The sequence below is a fragment of the Mixophyes fleayi genome, chromosome 6 (genome assembly GCF_038048845.1).
Source record: "Mixophyes fleayi isolate aMixFle1 chromosome 6, aMixFle1.hap1, whole genome shotgun sequence".
Lineage (NCBI taxonomy): Eukaryota > Metazoa > Chordata > Amphibia > Anura > Limnodynastidae > Mixophyes > Mixophyes fleayi.
The window spans coordinates 72429698-72446346 of NC_134407.1; the positions used below are offsets into that span (position 1 = coordinate 72429698).

Genomic DNA, 16649 nt, shown 5'->3' on the forward strand with positions numbered 1-16649 from the left:
TATGGGCCTCAGTCCCCTCTCTAACTCAGGGCTCTGAGCCCACTAACTAGGGCCTTGTGCCCTGCTACCTAGGGGCTCTAGCCCCTGCCTACTTAGGCCCTGTGGCCTTCCTAGCTAACTGAGGGCCTTGTGCCCGTAAAAACCTATGGGCAATCAGCCCCTAACCAGGCCCTGTGGCCTCTCCTATGGCCTCTAGGCCACTACCTAACTAAGGGCCTTGTGCACTTTATAGACTTGTGGTCTACAGGCCCACTACTTTCTCGGGGCCTAGTGCCCAGGTCCCTGGGCCTTGTGGCCCTAATTTACTGCTCCCACGGGCCTTGTGCTCAACCGTGGCCACGGGCCTAGTGCCCGACTTAACGTTGAGTGTACTTACCTGTTCTGCGCAGGATACTCAACTTGCCACGCCAGCTTCTGTCTTCTTTTCCGGGTCTTCCAGACCCTCCAGCCGACGGCGCCTCTTCTCCCGTTCGGCGCGGGTCTTCTGGCTGCTCCGGAGGCGGGGGCGCTCTCAGCCCTTACAAGGGCTCCCCGCCGACGATCTCCGCTCCGCCGGCTTCTTTTCTTCTTGAACTCCGGACGTCCTTCTCTCTCCGCCGCTGACTCTCTTCTGGCAAAATGGCGCCACCCGGCGACTTATATAGTCGCCGGCGTGCCATCATCAGCCGGCGCGAGCACTGATTGGCTCGCGTCAGCGCCAATCTTTTAAACGGGCGGGCGCGAGCCGCGATTGGCTCGCGTATCTGGCCGCTGATTGGCCAGCGGGGAAAGATGAGCGCTGATTGGCTCATCCTTCCTCGCTGCCAGAACCTGAAAGGAAGAAGCCACGATATTCATCGCTGGATCGATGGACGGGTGAGTAACCTTCTTTCTTCACCCGCTTGTAGGGCTCAGCCACCAGGGGACTCTTCAGCCCCTCCAGGGGCACAGCAAAGCCAGACATCTTCGCCCTCTTCACGGGCACCGGGCACATCTTCAGCCCCTCCAGGGGCATAGCGATGGCGGGGGCACTCTTCTCCGGGGACTTCCTTACATTGTATACTGTATATTACAGTATTTTAACATTTACTTGTACCTATATTAAAATTGTGGTGTTGTATCTAAAAGCAGCAACATATGTAGTAAAGTGAACTGTGAGTTAAAATTGCTGTGTGTGTTCTATAATTCTCATGTAAATATTAATACCTCTTCATTTAGGATTCAGATGATAAATATATATAATTAGTATGTAGATTGTTGTTTGTGCCCTTAATAATTGCTTTAAACTCCGTTATTGTATTGCTCTTATATCATGTTCTGAGATATTGCACTCAATTAGTCGCTTCCACTAGCTAAGAACATCCTCCTTAATTATAAACGGGCATTATAACCGATTCACCTTATACGATTCCCTGTATTTACTAGATGAGGGGGTGATTTACTAGCTGCCTACAGAAATCTAATTCTTGGCATTGGGTAAGGTGCTAAATGCTCACATAGGGATTAAGAACCAGGTAAGATCTAATTAGTCCAAAATGACATAATAAAATGTATATAGTTGAAAGGAAAACACACAGTGAGACGCCGACACACGTTTCGCTATAGGTTGTTTTTGCAGGTTTAACTCGCAATTTACTTCACCACATATTTTGCTGTTTTTAGAACAACACAATTTTATTATAGGTGCAAATAAGAGTTACTTTTTATTAGAAGAATAGGGTTACATATATGACTTTCATTCAGTTAATTTTGACAAAAGACTGTTGTGCACCATATTCCAAGCCAGTTTCTTTTTTCTTCTTTATGATGATACCATTTCCTGTTGGATAGCACCTCTATGCCGCTTAGAAATGGAATTTATTAGCGATACTTATAAAAGGAAACAATTATTAATACATTATGCATGGCTATGAGATACAGCTTTTATAAATTGACTCTAGTGCGATTTCCTACGTGTAAGTATATTAACATTGGTGTGTGATACAAATGAATCATGTGGCTTTTGTTTTAGCAGGTGTGTCAAAAAGTTTGACATTACTAGATTACATGTTAGCCTAGTGTAGCTCTCTGAACATTATATTCTCTGATAGACAGCAGGTTTATTATGTTATATACAATATCTCTGAATAGATTGTTAACAAATTGTAAAGTCCTGATAATAATAATGTTGACCACATCCTTTGCTGCATCCAGCGTGACCAACTGCTGTCAAATGCATCATTCTGCACTAGATAACTTCTGCCCTGGTAACATCTTATCAATCTTCAAGGCAATCCATTGATTGTTCTTCACATACTTCTACCGTCCTCATTAGAAAGAGATCATTCCGCACTGTTGGACATTCCCCACACTATAGCTAGTTATTGAGACTTAAGTTTGCTATAAAGATTTAAAGGTCATAGAGCAAATCTGGTTCATTCTTCCATTTTGTTTAGAATCTCAATCTTTTCAGTACCAGTGAGAGTATCATTTGAGTTGTTGCTTAATCTCTTTTTGGTTTGCACCTGGAAATGTTCTTATTTCTCACCATTGACCATTCCTCTTATTCTGTGTTTTGGATACAATTCTCAGTATCCAATTTTTTTTATTGTTTATCATTTAATATTTATTATTTAAAGTGTATTTAAAATGAAACAAAAATGGCTTTATAATCTAGTTAATTAAACAGGCAATGATGGCAATTGTAGTCCATGTAGTTAGCACTGCTTATGGTGTGTTTGCATGTATCTGCTCGGCAGCAAATTTTTCTTAGAATAATTTAAAAATGGTGGCATGATATAAATCATACTTGCCAACTCTCCCGGAATGTCCGGGAGACTCCCGCATTTCGCGAAATGACGCGATTTTTGGAGCCCCGCCCCCTGCACGCCCATCTTCCCCGGCAGGCTCCCGGATCATACTTGCCATAAGTTGGCAAGTATGATGTAAATGATATAAAATGGTGGCATCTGTGCTTTTTGGCCTCCCTAGTGTACTTTTGTGGAGAAATAAAAAACTTTTCATAGACTTCCAACAGTGTTTGTTTGGCTGCTAAATATATGATAACATCAATCCTATATTCCATTGTGTAATGCTTTGCAGTGTATGAAAGCTTGAACCCTGGGGAAATGTGTGCAGCTGTCTGAGCTCCAGAATAGAAATATTTTCAGTAACAAATATATGGGTATGTGAAATGTTTAGAGGCATTAAAGAATACTGCTAGTTAATCACAGATATCCTGCAGAATACAGTATTGCATAATAATTTACACTGTCATGTGCATAGGAGGAAGTAAGGAATCTTAAATCTAAATGGTAAGACAATACAATTTGTGTTTTTCTCTAGTTTATTAGAAGAATACTGGAAAGTAGACAAAAAGCAAAGGTATAATCTGACATAGGAATAGCTAATGGGAGAACAAGTACTTATAGAAGAACCCTGCCCTAAGCATAGAATGTAGTTCTGGATGGCGATAACTCACACAGTTGGAGTATTCTGAGTTGATGCTGCTATCAGACACTTTCCTGCAGCTTTTCTGCAGAGGTCCCCAGTGTTGGAAATACTTTTTTGAGCATGAATTGCCAGAGAGATGTTAGGCAGAAGTTTTGTGAATAAAAATATAAATACATTCACAGGATGGTGTTTAATGTAAATATACATCATGATGCTCACTCTCATATTGTCAGGAAGAGAAAAGAGATGTTACTGAATTAGCAGACCGTGAAAGCTGTTTCAGAGACTCGCGGGCTCCAAAACTGTAAAAATGGATCCCCCTTATCATTAAAAGTGTACAAGTGAGTGTTCACTTGCTCAATAAATCTTTACTTATTTCAAATTATCACTACACTTATATACAACTCTGCTATATGTATTCTTTAATGTTCTATGACTTTGTGTGTGAACGTGTCTACGTCATAGGCCTGATTAATCTCCGGACTTGCGTCCATTTGCATGCAGTATTTTGTGTGAAATAACTCTGCTCATGCTCGGAAACGGACAATTCCTGTCCGAATGCAGAATTAGGGAGCGAATGGGCAGATGAACATAGGCAATGTACAATAATGACGTGCAAACACAGATGTGTCACGGCATCGCTTTTGTTTTAAGAGCTACATGTATATATACCACTAGATAGCACAGAACATTTGTATGCAACCAAGAGGGACTATAAAAGCGTCATGTATGTACAGTATGCCTTACCCTGTTTTGTTTGTTAATATACAGCAAGCACTATTTTGGCAGAGCTTACTTATACCCAGATTCAAATGGAAATGTATCTTGAGATCCACTTGGATTTGAATACAGAGCATGCACTCAAGTTCTGTGCTAGGTTTAAAAATGTAACTTGGGTGCACGTTGCATTTGAAAATTAATCAGGCCCCATGTTTATGGATTTTATATGTAACTATGGATTTAGATATGTCTTGTTTATGCCTTGTTTACCTATGAGCAAAGATGTGTCTGCACACTTGTGTTTCAACGTCTGTATTTTGAATTGCATACATCTTAAGATGCGTGCAGCCTTAAAGCCTGGTATATGATGTGTCTAGAGCAATCATCATTGTCATCTTGTCAAGTTTATGTATGTGAAAAATGTACATGTTCTAGCTTATGTATATCAAGATCTGATTAACTGACAATAAGACACAAAGGTGCCTGCTGATCTTGGGCCTGAATGCCCTTATTGTACTGCAACTGCACATTTTCGCCCCTGGTCCGCCGCTCCAAGTGCAAGGGGCCATAAGTAACAATTGCAGCTCATAAATATGGAAGCAAGTCATGTGCAATGTTAATATGGCTTTGTCATTGGTTGAGTATAATTGTCCGTTTTATCTCTGCATCAATTCCAACAACTGGTTCAAATGGGTATGGGAACAGGTGCCTTGCATAAAGAAATGGAGGGCATGTAACACCACTTCAGCTCCCACACAAGAGAGGTGCAATACAAGTTGAGAGCAGCAAATGTGAAATCATTGAAAGCTATGCAGTATACATAATGTGGTTCAAAAAATAGAAATTTCCTTTTTTTTAATCATACCTTTCAACATTTGGGTAGGTGGCATAATGACAGGGGACGTGGCCCTGCACCACAGGTGCATGCCAGCTTTTGAAGAGCTAGGCTGCCCTGCTCTTCCCCTCCACGTCACCTGTTCTTTATTCACTAAAACACCTCTCTAGATGCCCATGCAGTCTAGGCAGTCCATGGTAGATGGATGGGAGACCTGAATAAGGCTACTCATATACTTTTATATTCATGCTAATTAGATGCAGCATTATCTACTATATTACATACTATAAAATCCAGTTTATAGTTTATCTATTCGTTTTAAAAATAAAGGAGACTTAATATTAGAGAATTGTGAAAATAAAAAATAAACACAAGAATATACCATTATATTTAGAGATGCTCACTGACCCCCGTGAAGTGGTTTTGGATCTAGATTAGCTTCGTGTTTTGGTATTGGCAAAACTACCCTTGTGTTTTTTTATTTTGGCTTTGGATCTCTATTTTCTTAGAAAAATTGCTAAAATATGCTAAAATCACATAATTTTGCTCTTTTTTTGATCCTACATTATTATTAACCTCAATAACACTAATATCAAGTCATTTTCAGTCAATTTTGACCACCTCAGAGGTCACAATATTATTTTTATACACTTTCAAACAAAGATTGAAGCAATCCTTGCCAGTGATAAGAAAAAGGCCACTGTCATGCCTGGGCATAAGACCAAAAATCCACCTCTTATGTGTGCAATTATTTTTACACAAATCCTGACAACAGTTGTCTAGCCATTTGTAGCGTTTTTAAAGCCACACTCAGTAGAGGTAGGGACCTTAACCATCTAGGAACCTCATCCATGTTACGCCATTTGAAGCGAGTTCATGGAAAGCTGTTGGGAAAATCAGAAACTTATGTTAAAAAAATAACAACAAGCAGCATCATCTACCTCCCTTCTCTCATCTAGAGCCCAGCACCTGCAATCTACACCCCCAACACCTTTATCATCAATATCCTCACAAGTGATGGGTGTTAGTCCTGCATCCAAGTTGCTAAGGCTAGATGACGACTCCACTAGTCATGATTCCTCTGAAGAATTATTGAGAGTTAGTCTCACTGCTGCTGCTGGGGGTGTATCTTCAACCCGGAAGAAGACTACTAGTAGTTTACAACAATTGACTGTTAAACAATCCTGTGCTAGAGGAAGAAAGTAAGGAAGCTGTCACCCAGTCGCAAAGCAGAACACAGACACCATGGGGACTATGCTAGTATTAGCTCTGCATACAATATCCACTATTAATACAGCTGGACAATTACTTGAGGTCTTGTGTCTCCGTTACCAAATTCCATCACAACACCATTTTACTAGAAAAGCTATTCCTCACCTCAACCAGAAGGTTCGTAAAAAAGTAATTATTTGGCTACAATGTGCCATTCTACCCACTGTACTCTTAACCACAGATTTGGGGACAAGCGGAACTGGGCAAACTAAAGATTATATGACTGTGACAGCCCACTGGGTCGGTGATTCGGGCAGGAACAGCAGCAGCATGTACCAAAGTAGGTCACATTTTTCTGAGGCAGGCTACTCTGTGTATCATCTGCTTCACTAAGAGGCATATTATTGTTATTATATGTATATTATGATTAGCGTCAATAGTGTTATCAGGGATAAGGTCATCTCTAAAATAGAGATGTGTTTGCAAAGAGCATCTAAAGATTTGAAGGCTGTGGGAAAGTCGGATTGAGCGTGGTAGGGAATTCCATAAGTGGGGAGCAGCACGGGAGAAGTCTTGAAGGCGGGCGTGAGAGGTGGTTATCAGACACAAGACAAGGCGCAGGTCAGAAGTAATACCACTGACAACCTGTTTTAAAAACTAAGGGATTATTACAATTTCTGTTTCAGCACTGAACCCTGCCACCTGTCCTGTTTGAGTGAGCTATGGTGCAGTAAAATGTGACTGCAGATTTGGAGCAAGCCTGTCAGCCCTATAATTTCTATTTCAGCACTGACTCTTAGCAATGAGCACTCCTCTTTGTCTATTACCTATATAACGCAGTACAATTGGTGCAAATTCAGAAGAAAAGCCTGCAAGGACTAGTATTTGTAATTCAGTAATGACAATTAGCAATGGAGCAACGCAGCTCCCCTTTTTGTGTTACCTATATAACACAGTAGAATTGGACTGCAGAATTACACCAACCCTGCCAGCACTAGTATTTGTATTTTTCTGAAATGAGATTTAACACTGGAGCTATGGAGCTCTACCGAATGTCACTGATTACTTTGTTTATCACTGCTACCACCCTTCTCCTTAAATTATATAACTTTGCCTGCCCAACTGCTCTACACTCTATGCTACCCCGTCTGTGTCCCTCTCTCAAATGGCACTAGATCGCCGTTAAGGGCGGTATTTAAAGATTCCAAAATTCCCGAGATCCGATGACGTCACAATGACGTTTTACCTAGTTTTCGATTCCGAAAAAAGCGCAAAAGTACTATTCCGATCCCCTAAGTTCAGGTGTATTTGGTTCACGAGGAAATGATCCTCAGCATCTCTAATTATATTTATTCCAAGAGAAACCCTATCTGTCCTGGGGAGGATCAAATTTGTCTAGTTAGGTGAGTATAATCAATACCGCAATTTAAAAATGTCAATTTAATAATTTCATTAGTATGAAATTAAATCCATTAAAGTTGAAAATACAACATCTTTTTTTTTTTTTTTTTTTTACTTTATTTTTCTGTAAATTGTTGTAAAGGTTTTCTTAGAGAAACATATTTATCTCTAGATTTGCATGCATTAATGAGAGTTACAGTAATCCTTTCTTTGTGGATTTAAACACCACTCATAGACAATAGGTCAGCACCACTCAGTGGCCAAATTATTGTATGATAGAAAGCTTACTTGACTTTTCTCATGCTAATTCTTCACCTCTAAATTGCATAACCTTAAAAGGAACATGATCATTTGTAAAATAGGTAATTTTTCAGTGTTTAGATGATGCAACCTCCTAATAATTTCTGTTAAATTTGTGCTGTTACCTCTTTATTCTGAGCTTTACTTCTTTTCCCATGCGTTTCCAGCTGTTGGAAGACACAGCACTGTGACAATGTACCTATTATAAGTCAATCTGACCCTGGATGGAGTAAAAATAGTGCAATAAAGAGAGATCTAGTTTCACATCTTCCCTAGCTCGTAGTCTGCAGGTTTCTTCTACACATTACAAAAGTCTGTTGGAAGCTGCAAAATGAAGCATTATCACATTTTTCCTCTGAGTCACCTGGATGGCAAGCTAATTGGCACTGGATCAAAACACCGTCTGCTCAAACTTCACAAACCCCAAGACTTTGGCAGATCGAGGGAGAAATTGCTGTCTGACGACTGTCACAGGCATCAGCAAAGTGTCAGAGCTTGTGTTATAATGCTGCTTGAGATGTCTTCCTCCCTGCAAAGAAAGTGCGTTCAGCTAAGATACACTATGAGAAACATTTCTAGACTGAAAATATAACTACAAGGTTGCATTAAATGAAAATTAAATTGGGAAATCTAAGTATATGAGTCAGGCTTATTTGCCCTTTAAATTAGCTCAGTCTGTGAGCAGAGGAGGTGCCTGTAAATTGTCATCTGTATATGTGTTAGTAGATGCTATAGGCTGAAATTTTTGACAAGGCAACCAAGGCATGTGCCTCAGGGGCATGCTGGGCTGGGGGGCAGTGGAGCATTTGCCCCCCGGGCTGGTGTCCTATTGGGCTACCTTGGGCTGGTTCACTGGGCCACCTGCTGTTGAGTCGAATTTTGCCCCCCAGGCTAAAATTTGCCAGCTCTCCCCTGCTCAGGGCTCTAACGATTGGTGGTCCAGAGGCTACATAAGCCCCTACTGGCTATCTGTCTGCATTGAAATCTGTGCCAGCCAGAAAGGAAATGAAATATGTTTAGGTCCGTAAGTAATGCGCTACCTAGGGATTAGGAAGCTCTGTAGGGCTTGTTCACTAACTCGATGGATTTCCACAGACTACAGTGGTAACAAACAACATTATACAAATATATAGCATATGTTTTCATTACGGTTTTAAATATATAATAAAACAAAAACAGGAGGCGCTTCCACTTTTTATCAGGGTAAAAACAGACTCCCAAACACACATGAGAAATATATAAAGATAAGACATCTCACCACAGCACGAGCTGTATAGTGAAAATGCCTCTCCATTGTCCTGGTACACTAACAAAAATAGCATCCATAAGATTCAAAACACAAACCACGACCAATGCATTTCGTCAGATGGAGTTGCTCTGAGACATAACTAAAACAGCCATTTTGAGGGCTGTATCAATATTCATGTGAATGCAGCCTGTTAAGTCACTGGTATAAAGTGATATCACCAGGACTGCCTCCACTGTGTGTCGGTGACCGGTGCACTTTTATGAAATATTAAGCTTAAAAGTCAAGAGAATGAAACACTTTTCTACCATTTATTTACATTTTTACTAACCAAAACCAAAATCCAGAGCTTCAAAAGTCTCCAATACTGCTTGGACTATTTTGAACTCAATTTTTGTTAGATTAAGTCACATGTATGTCCTCATTAGTTAGATATTGCTGTCTTGCGTGAAGTGCAGAGAATTAAAAATTCAGATGTCTGGATCTTGCAATATTTAAATGGAAATCTAACAGGTTTTTCTTCTCAGTAAGGCTGGGTACACACTATGCAAAATTTCTCCTTATGCAATATCTTTAATGATTTTACCAACTACTGGGAAAAAAAAAGAAAGTCCCGATCAGCATGCAGATTCCTGTGTACACACTGTACTCATTTTACCCGATTTACCTTCAGATCTGTGCTCTTCATCTGTCATAACCATCGGCTGAAGAAATTGCGACTCTACACATTACATAGAGTTCTATAGACACTGCTGGTCCTGAGTGCATACACACTGCAGAATTGGTACAACATTGTTCCATCGTTGAACAAGATATTTAGTTTGGTTTAAGACTCAAATGAAACAATATGATGTGCTCTGGAATAATGATTGTTCCTCGTTGCGCTGTACACACTAATGCGATATTGGGCCAAACGGTTTATTGTGGAATTGGCCCGTTAATCGTCTAAAAACCCTGTAGTGTACGCAGCCTAACAATTCTTTCCTCCACAGTTTACTCCAAATAAAATGTGACGGGTGTAGTAATTGTCCTTTTACTATTGTTTTGTTTTGAGGACATTGACTCATGTAAGATTAGATTATGCAATGAAACAGAATTACATTACAAAATCTGTACTTCACACTCCAGTGATCATGATAGACATTAGAAAGTTACTGTGTGCTTGTTGCAGCAAAAATGAGTTGATCTAATGTTTTGCATTGTTTTCTTTGGTATTTGCCAGAACAGCTCAAAATGATAGTAGAATAATCAAAACTATGTATTAGTTTTGTAATACTAGATATCTCCGCTCCATCCCGGCCATACCAATATTCAATTGTATTGTTATATTCTTTGCATAATGAGAAGATTGCTGGTTAACGTATTACTCCTTATACTATGTTCATATCATGTAATGTCGGGTTCTGATGAGTAAAACATGAGGGGATTTGCTTTGCACATTCAATGTTATTCTCCAAAGTTAATGCTAATTATGTATCCTTTATTGTGTACCGCTTACCTTGGCAGAGAAAGCAGCCATTTTGTGGGCTTAACCATTATACAGAATGGTTACTGTAATCCCCAGTGATTTGATAGGCCGAATTCCTATAAATTTTGTCTTCACTCACAAAATGGCTGCCTCTACAATGTGAAGGTCAGGGGCACACTTTAAGTGAAAATACAATTAATATAAAGGAATCCAAATGTCAGTGTTTTCTCTGTTTTGTCTTTGGAACTATTATAAAATTGCATAGGAGACCTTTGTCTGACCTTTTCTTACATTATTCAGTGTATGTCACTGTTCAAACATCTTATCTTTGTTTGTATTTGTGGTTACCTTTAGATAAGATTGAAAATGGAGATGTATACCAGAGAAAGAAGGGCATTCATTCTCCCTCAGCCGAGGACTCATCATTGGCGGTCACCCGGGAATCCCAACACAAAGGGGGAAGCAGCTGGCGGCGGATTATGCTTCTGATCTTGGCAATTACTATTCACAACATTCCAGGTATGATCAGGGACCATATAATTAGTATTTATTTGTGTGTTTTACCAAACCTGACCTTCTGTTCATTCTATAAACAGGCCATTCCCATATGTAGTGTAATATTTCGGTTGTAAAGTGTTCCACAATGTAATGTTTATGTGAATTGCAGACGAATTGAACCTAGATATAAGGCCCAGGCTCACATTTTGTCCAAGCGTCTTTTACTGTTGTATTTACGAAAAGATTGAGGCATTGCATTCAATTCTGAAACACCTTTTTTTTTTTACTAAACATATATACCTTTTCTCCTCTGTCTAATTCAGAAATACTTACCACAAGTTTTAATGCCACTATTGTGGATATGCCAGTTTATCAGAAGATCTTTCTCAGTCAAATTTTACATTTTACTTTGTTAATATAGTCAGCAATGCATTTTGTACACAAGTGTCTTTTTAATCCCATGAATGTCTTCTGTTATCTCTCCTCCATTTCATTACTAAATAGGTGATCAAGTGAAATATTATACTCATATTAAAAGATGCTTATGTGTACAAATTCTTAAAGTGGTTTATGTATGTGTAATTGGGCCGTGTTAGTTTAAGAATAACTACAAGCAGACAACTCCCAGGCAGCCATCTTGTGGGGCTAACCAATTTTCATGAGAATAAAGTCCAAATAGAAAATTTAAATGATCAAAGTCAAATTAAAAATAAAATCAATATGTATAAATCAAACCTATACAGAAAAACAGTTAGTTCAGCGATATTGACAAAATATGATGTAGCTAAAAAGAAAACAAACAGCGCTAAAGTAGTAGCAGCTAGTGAATGGTATATATATTTAAATACAAGTGACATCATAAATAAGAACATTGCAATAAAATATATATAAAAATAATAATAAAACATTGAGAAATGCAGAAACATACAGCTGTTTAAAAAGTAACTGGTCATATGTAAATATCATATAATAGAGAACCTTAATAACTATCTCAAGAGATTGTTGGTTCCTAATGTTCCAACAATGTCTGTAGAGGCAGAATTGAAGGAAAGATATAGGACCAATATTATCGGAAGTAAATTCACTTTCAAGGATATAAAGATGATCCCGCTTCCAGGTCCAAGATGCACACATTAAATGTGTAGTAGTAGTTATCAAGAATGTAATTAGCAAATGTCCAAATTACTGCCATTCCATAGAGGTTACAAACACACACGCTTTGTTTACAGCTTTTATTTAATTTGTATCTATTTTGTCTATCAAGCACTGAGCCTTTAATTCCTCTGTGGAATACAATTTTTATTACCATTAGTACCTGCTATGTAATACCTATATGTTGTGAATGGTAATATCTACATGACCTTGTGCAATAAATAATATAGAGAAATTCACCATCCAGCTTATTATTACATGGTAGTACCAGTTCACAGGGCTGAAGCCTCAGATGCTACCATGATCTCCCCATCATGTGAGAGTTGTGTATTGATGCACATACCTTGCATGTATGGCAATAGAGCCTGATACAGGCCACATACATTGCCAGAGAGCTGAGAGGCAGGATAACTTTACGTTTTAACTATCCAGCTTAATTTAGGGTCTGTTAGTGTTTGTCTAAAACCACACGTACCTCATTTTCTATTTAATTTAGCTAATTATCAGGATATGAATATACATGGGGCAGAAGGAAGCTTGTAATGAGTTATTACAAAGTTTCATAAAACAAATGCAGGGAGCTCTCATTGTTAAAAAAAAAAAAAGAAGCAAAAATAGTGCTATAATAATACAGTATGAAAGGTATGCTAACCTATATAAAATAGTAGTTATACTCCTTATCCTAATATAACGGAGTAACTTGTATCATGACATAATCTGCAACAGGTTAATAGGTGCACAAAGGAGCTACCAGTTCAAATAGTGTCCATAGGGGAAAATCAATCTCCGAAATAGGGGATTAGTAGTGTAGAAGATGGAGTTGTCCCTCTTTCTTGATTACTCCACATGCTATATATGTGATTAAATTGTTATTTATGTTTTTAATTTATAGAATGATTTGTTGAAATCCCCCCCCCCTCCCCCAATACACTCCTCCACCATAGAGAAGAAGGTTATGGGGAGTGTGCTGCTCACGCCACCCTACAATTTCAGGGGCGGAACAGGGAGGGGAATGGGCATATGCACGTAGTCAATATATAGTCAGGGCATGCCAAGCTCGAGGGCATGCAACAGTGTTTGATTTAAGCTTTGGGCATATCGAAGATACGTGATTTTCAGTCGAATCACTTGCTCCAGCTACAAGGTCTAGTCTAAATGCTGATTACTGGTGATGATGGCTGTGTATGCATGCTAGAACATGTTTGTGATCAGGAGCATCTGTAAAAATGCCACTGCATTTCAGCCCTGCCACAAAAGGACCAGCTGACATCAGGTCAGTGATTCTCTTGTTAACACAGGTGAGAGTGTTGACGAGGACAAGGCTGGAGAGCACTTTATCATGCTGATTGAGTTAGAGTTACAGACTGGAAGCTTTAAAAGGATGGTGGTGTATTCATTGTTCTTCCTCTGTTAACCATGGTTATCTGCAAGGAAACGTGCAGTTATCATTGCTTTGCACAAAAAGGGCTTCACAGGCAAGGATATTGCTGCTAGTAAGATTGCACCTAAATCAACCATTTATCGGATCATCAAGAACTTCAAGGAGAGAGGTTCAATAGTTGTGAAGAAGGCTTCAGGGTGCCCAAGAACATTCAACAAGTGCCAGGACCGTCTCCTAAAGTTGATTCAGCTGTGGGATCGGGGCACCACCAGTGAAGAGCTTACTCCGGAATGGCAGTAGGCAGGTGTGAGTGCATCTGCACACGCAGTGAGGCGAATACTTTTGGAGGATGGCCTTGTGTCAAGAAGGCCAGTAAAGAAGCCACTTCTCTCCAGGAAAAACATCGGGATAGATTGATATTCTCTAAAAGGTACTGCTGAGGACTGGGGTAAAGTCATTTTCTGTGATGAATCCCCTTTCAGATTGTTTGGGGCATCTGAAAAAACGCTTGTCCAAAGAAGGAAAGGTGAGCACTACCATCAGTCCTGTGTCATGCAAACAGTAAAGCACACTGAGACCATTCATGTGTGGAGTTGCTTCTCAGTCAAGAACACAGCCATGAATAAAGAATTGTACCAAAACATCCTCAAAGAGTAACTTTTCCAACTATCCAAGGACAGTTTGGTGACAAGCAATGCCTTTTCCAGCATGATGAAGCACCTGGCCATAAGGCAAAAGTATTAACTAAGTGGCTCGGGGATCAAAACATCAAAATTTTGGGTCCATGGCCAGGAAACTTCCCAGACCTAATCCCATTGAGAACTTGTGGTCTCTCCTCAAGAGGCGGGTGGACAAGCAAACACCCACAAATTCTGATAAACTCCAAACATTGATTAGGCAAGAATGGGCGGCCATAAGTCAGTATGTGGCCCAGAAGTTGATTGACAGCATGCCAGGGCGAATTGTAGAGGTCTTCAAAGAGAATGGTCAACACTGCAAATATTGACTTAATGTAATTGTAAAGAAAAACTTTTGACACTGAGGAAATGCTTGTAATTTTACTAAAGTATACCATAGCAACATCTGACAAAAAGGTCTAAAAACACTGAAGCAGCAAACTTAATGAAAACCAATACTTGTGTCATTCTCAAAACTTTTGATCATGACTTTACAGTGGACATTAATGTATTTCATGGGGGTGATATCAAACAAAACACCCTATTTTTTTAATGTTTGAATATTTTGTCTTTAATGAGTATGTTATTAATAGGTGACATTAGTTGAATATTTTTTTTGTTCTCGGTGTTCTTTTGTGAAAAAAAATTACGCATATGTATTGGACGTATCCTACAGTGTCCTGTCTATTGAAGCATAGCGGACCCAGACCCGTATTAATCACTAGATGTATCCTCACGTACTCTTCTTGTTTAATACGGATGTACATATACCCGATGCATGTGCTTTTTTTTTTTTAAACACATTACTTCCATTTTGTGAAATGAGGACCCATGTGTGCTACAGGTGATCCTGTGCAAAATGAGCATATTATTATTTTGTACAGTGGCAGAACAGTAGCCTTAGCAGCCTATTATGAGGAAGCACCAGCTGTGAGTGATGCTGGATAGATGGCCAGTGGATCTGCTGCCCTGCATATTCACACTGTCACAGCTAAAGCTTATTAGCCTTGTTTGTTTGAATAAACAAGCTCCATGCTTCTGTATTTTTATATTTGTCAGAAGATGATTATATGGGAGATAGAACACAAAGCTTTCTAAAGTCCAGCAAATGCTGTCTGTGTACTTCAGAAAAATGTAGATACAAAATAAAAGGTCGAGACGTGTGAGCCTCCCTCCGCTGATCATCCTCTCACATTAATGGATTTATGCCTGTACCTTATTTGCATATATCTCACCCTGCTGTAATTCTTGCAATTATTACACTATAAATGAAATGGAATGCTGAATTTAAAATGTATTCATAATATATGTGTATATGTTATTACAAAATTAGCATATGATTTATAACAATGAATTTGCAATGATTAAATTGTAAGTACCGTCTGATTACTGTAGTGTATGCTCATAAATGGTTAGACCATGACCTATAAATCCTTTTTATGCTGTCTGTCTGAGAAAGGACGTGACCTCCACCCAGGGATGGTGACAGCTGCTTGTGCAGTCTTTTGTAGCATGCCATGGGCTCACTCACACTACACAGGGTCTTCATGCTACAAGGGTAGACTCAGCCCTGGCATGTCAATCTAACAGATGGAGATTTGATGAGAAAAATACATGGATAATTACTATTTCTTTATGCTATTAGAATGAGAAGTGCAGAGACAGACATGCAAAACAGGGTAACATCTTTGGTGGTTCACTTGAAAAGGACCTGCCAAGGGTTTCAGAATTTAGGAAAACTGGATCTATCATCATACCTGCATAGGCTGTTCAGCCTGCCACTCTAAACAGAGAACCGGGAATGATCAAGTCGAGCCAATCAGAAGTGTCAAGGAGTGGGATTACTTTGACTGTAGAGAAAGTAGCCCAGTGAACTAATTATTGTTAGTGTTCTGCAGTTTATATAAGTATTTAATCCAATAATTATACTGTGGACATTAAAATATGGGTGTTGCTTTTTACTGTGGTATTTGGTAATTTGTCTATGCATTATACCTCTGTCCATAAAATAGGGGTACTATACAGTGCTTCCTGTTGTGATGTAACAACCAGGGCAGCCAAGAGGAATTTGAGGCTCCCGAACAGCAACTTTCTGGGCCCGCCCTCCACACATAGCAGGAGAAGGGATGTGCACTGCTGCAGGGGCATGGCCAGGCGCGAGCTGGCAGGTTTCGACCTGGGGGGCGCACAGGCGGCCGCATCACGTGACACGCCATGCGGCCGCGTCATAATGACGTGGCCGCATCGTGTGTCACGTGATACGGCCGCCTGTGCGCTGACGCGACCGCAGGTGATATTGATGAATTATTTCATCCACGGGGGAAGGGATGGGGGGAGGCGGCCGGCCC

The 16649-nt window shown here is 39.7% G+C and overlaps 1 protein-coding gene across 4 annotated transcripts in view; it reads left to right on the forward strand.

Moving 5' to 3' along the window:
* The window catches only part of SLC39A11 (solute carrier family 39 member 11), a 364339-nt gene that overhangs the window by 231473 nt on the left and 116217 nt on the right, over positions 1–16649 (forward strand). For all 4 annotated transcript variants that reach the window (XM_075216853.1, XM_075216854.1, XM_075216856.1 and 1 more), the window contains one exon: positions 10948–11112. In XM_075216853.1, coding sequence (XP_075072954.1) covers positions 10948–11112 — 165 coding nt within the window. The remainder of the gene's footprint in view (positions 1–10947; positions 11113–16649) is intronic.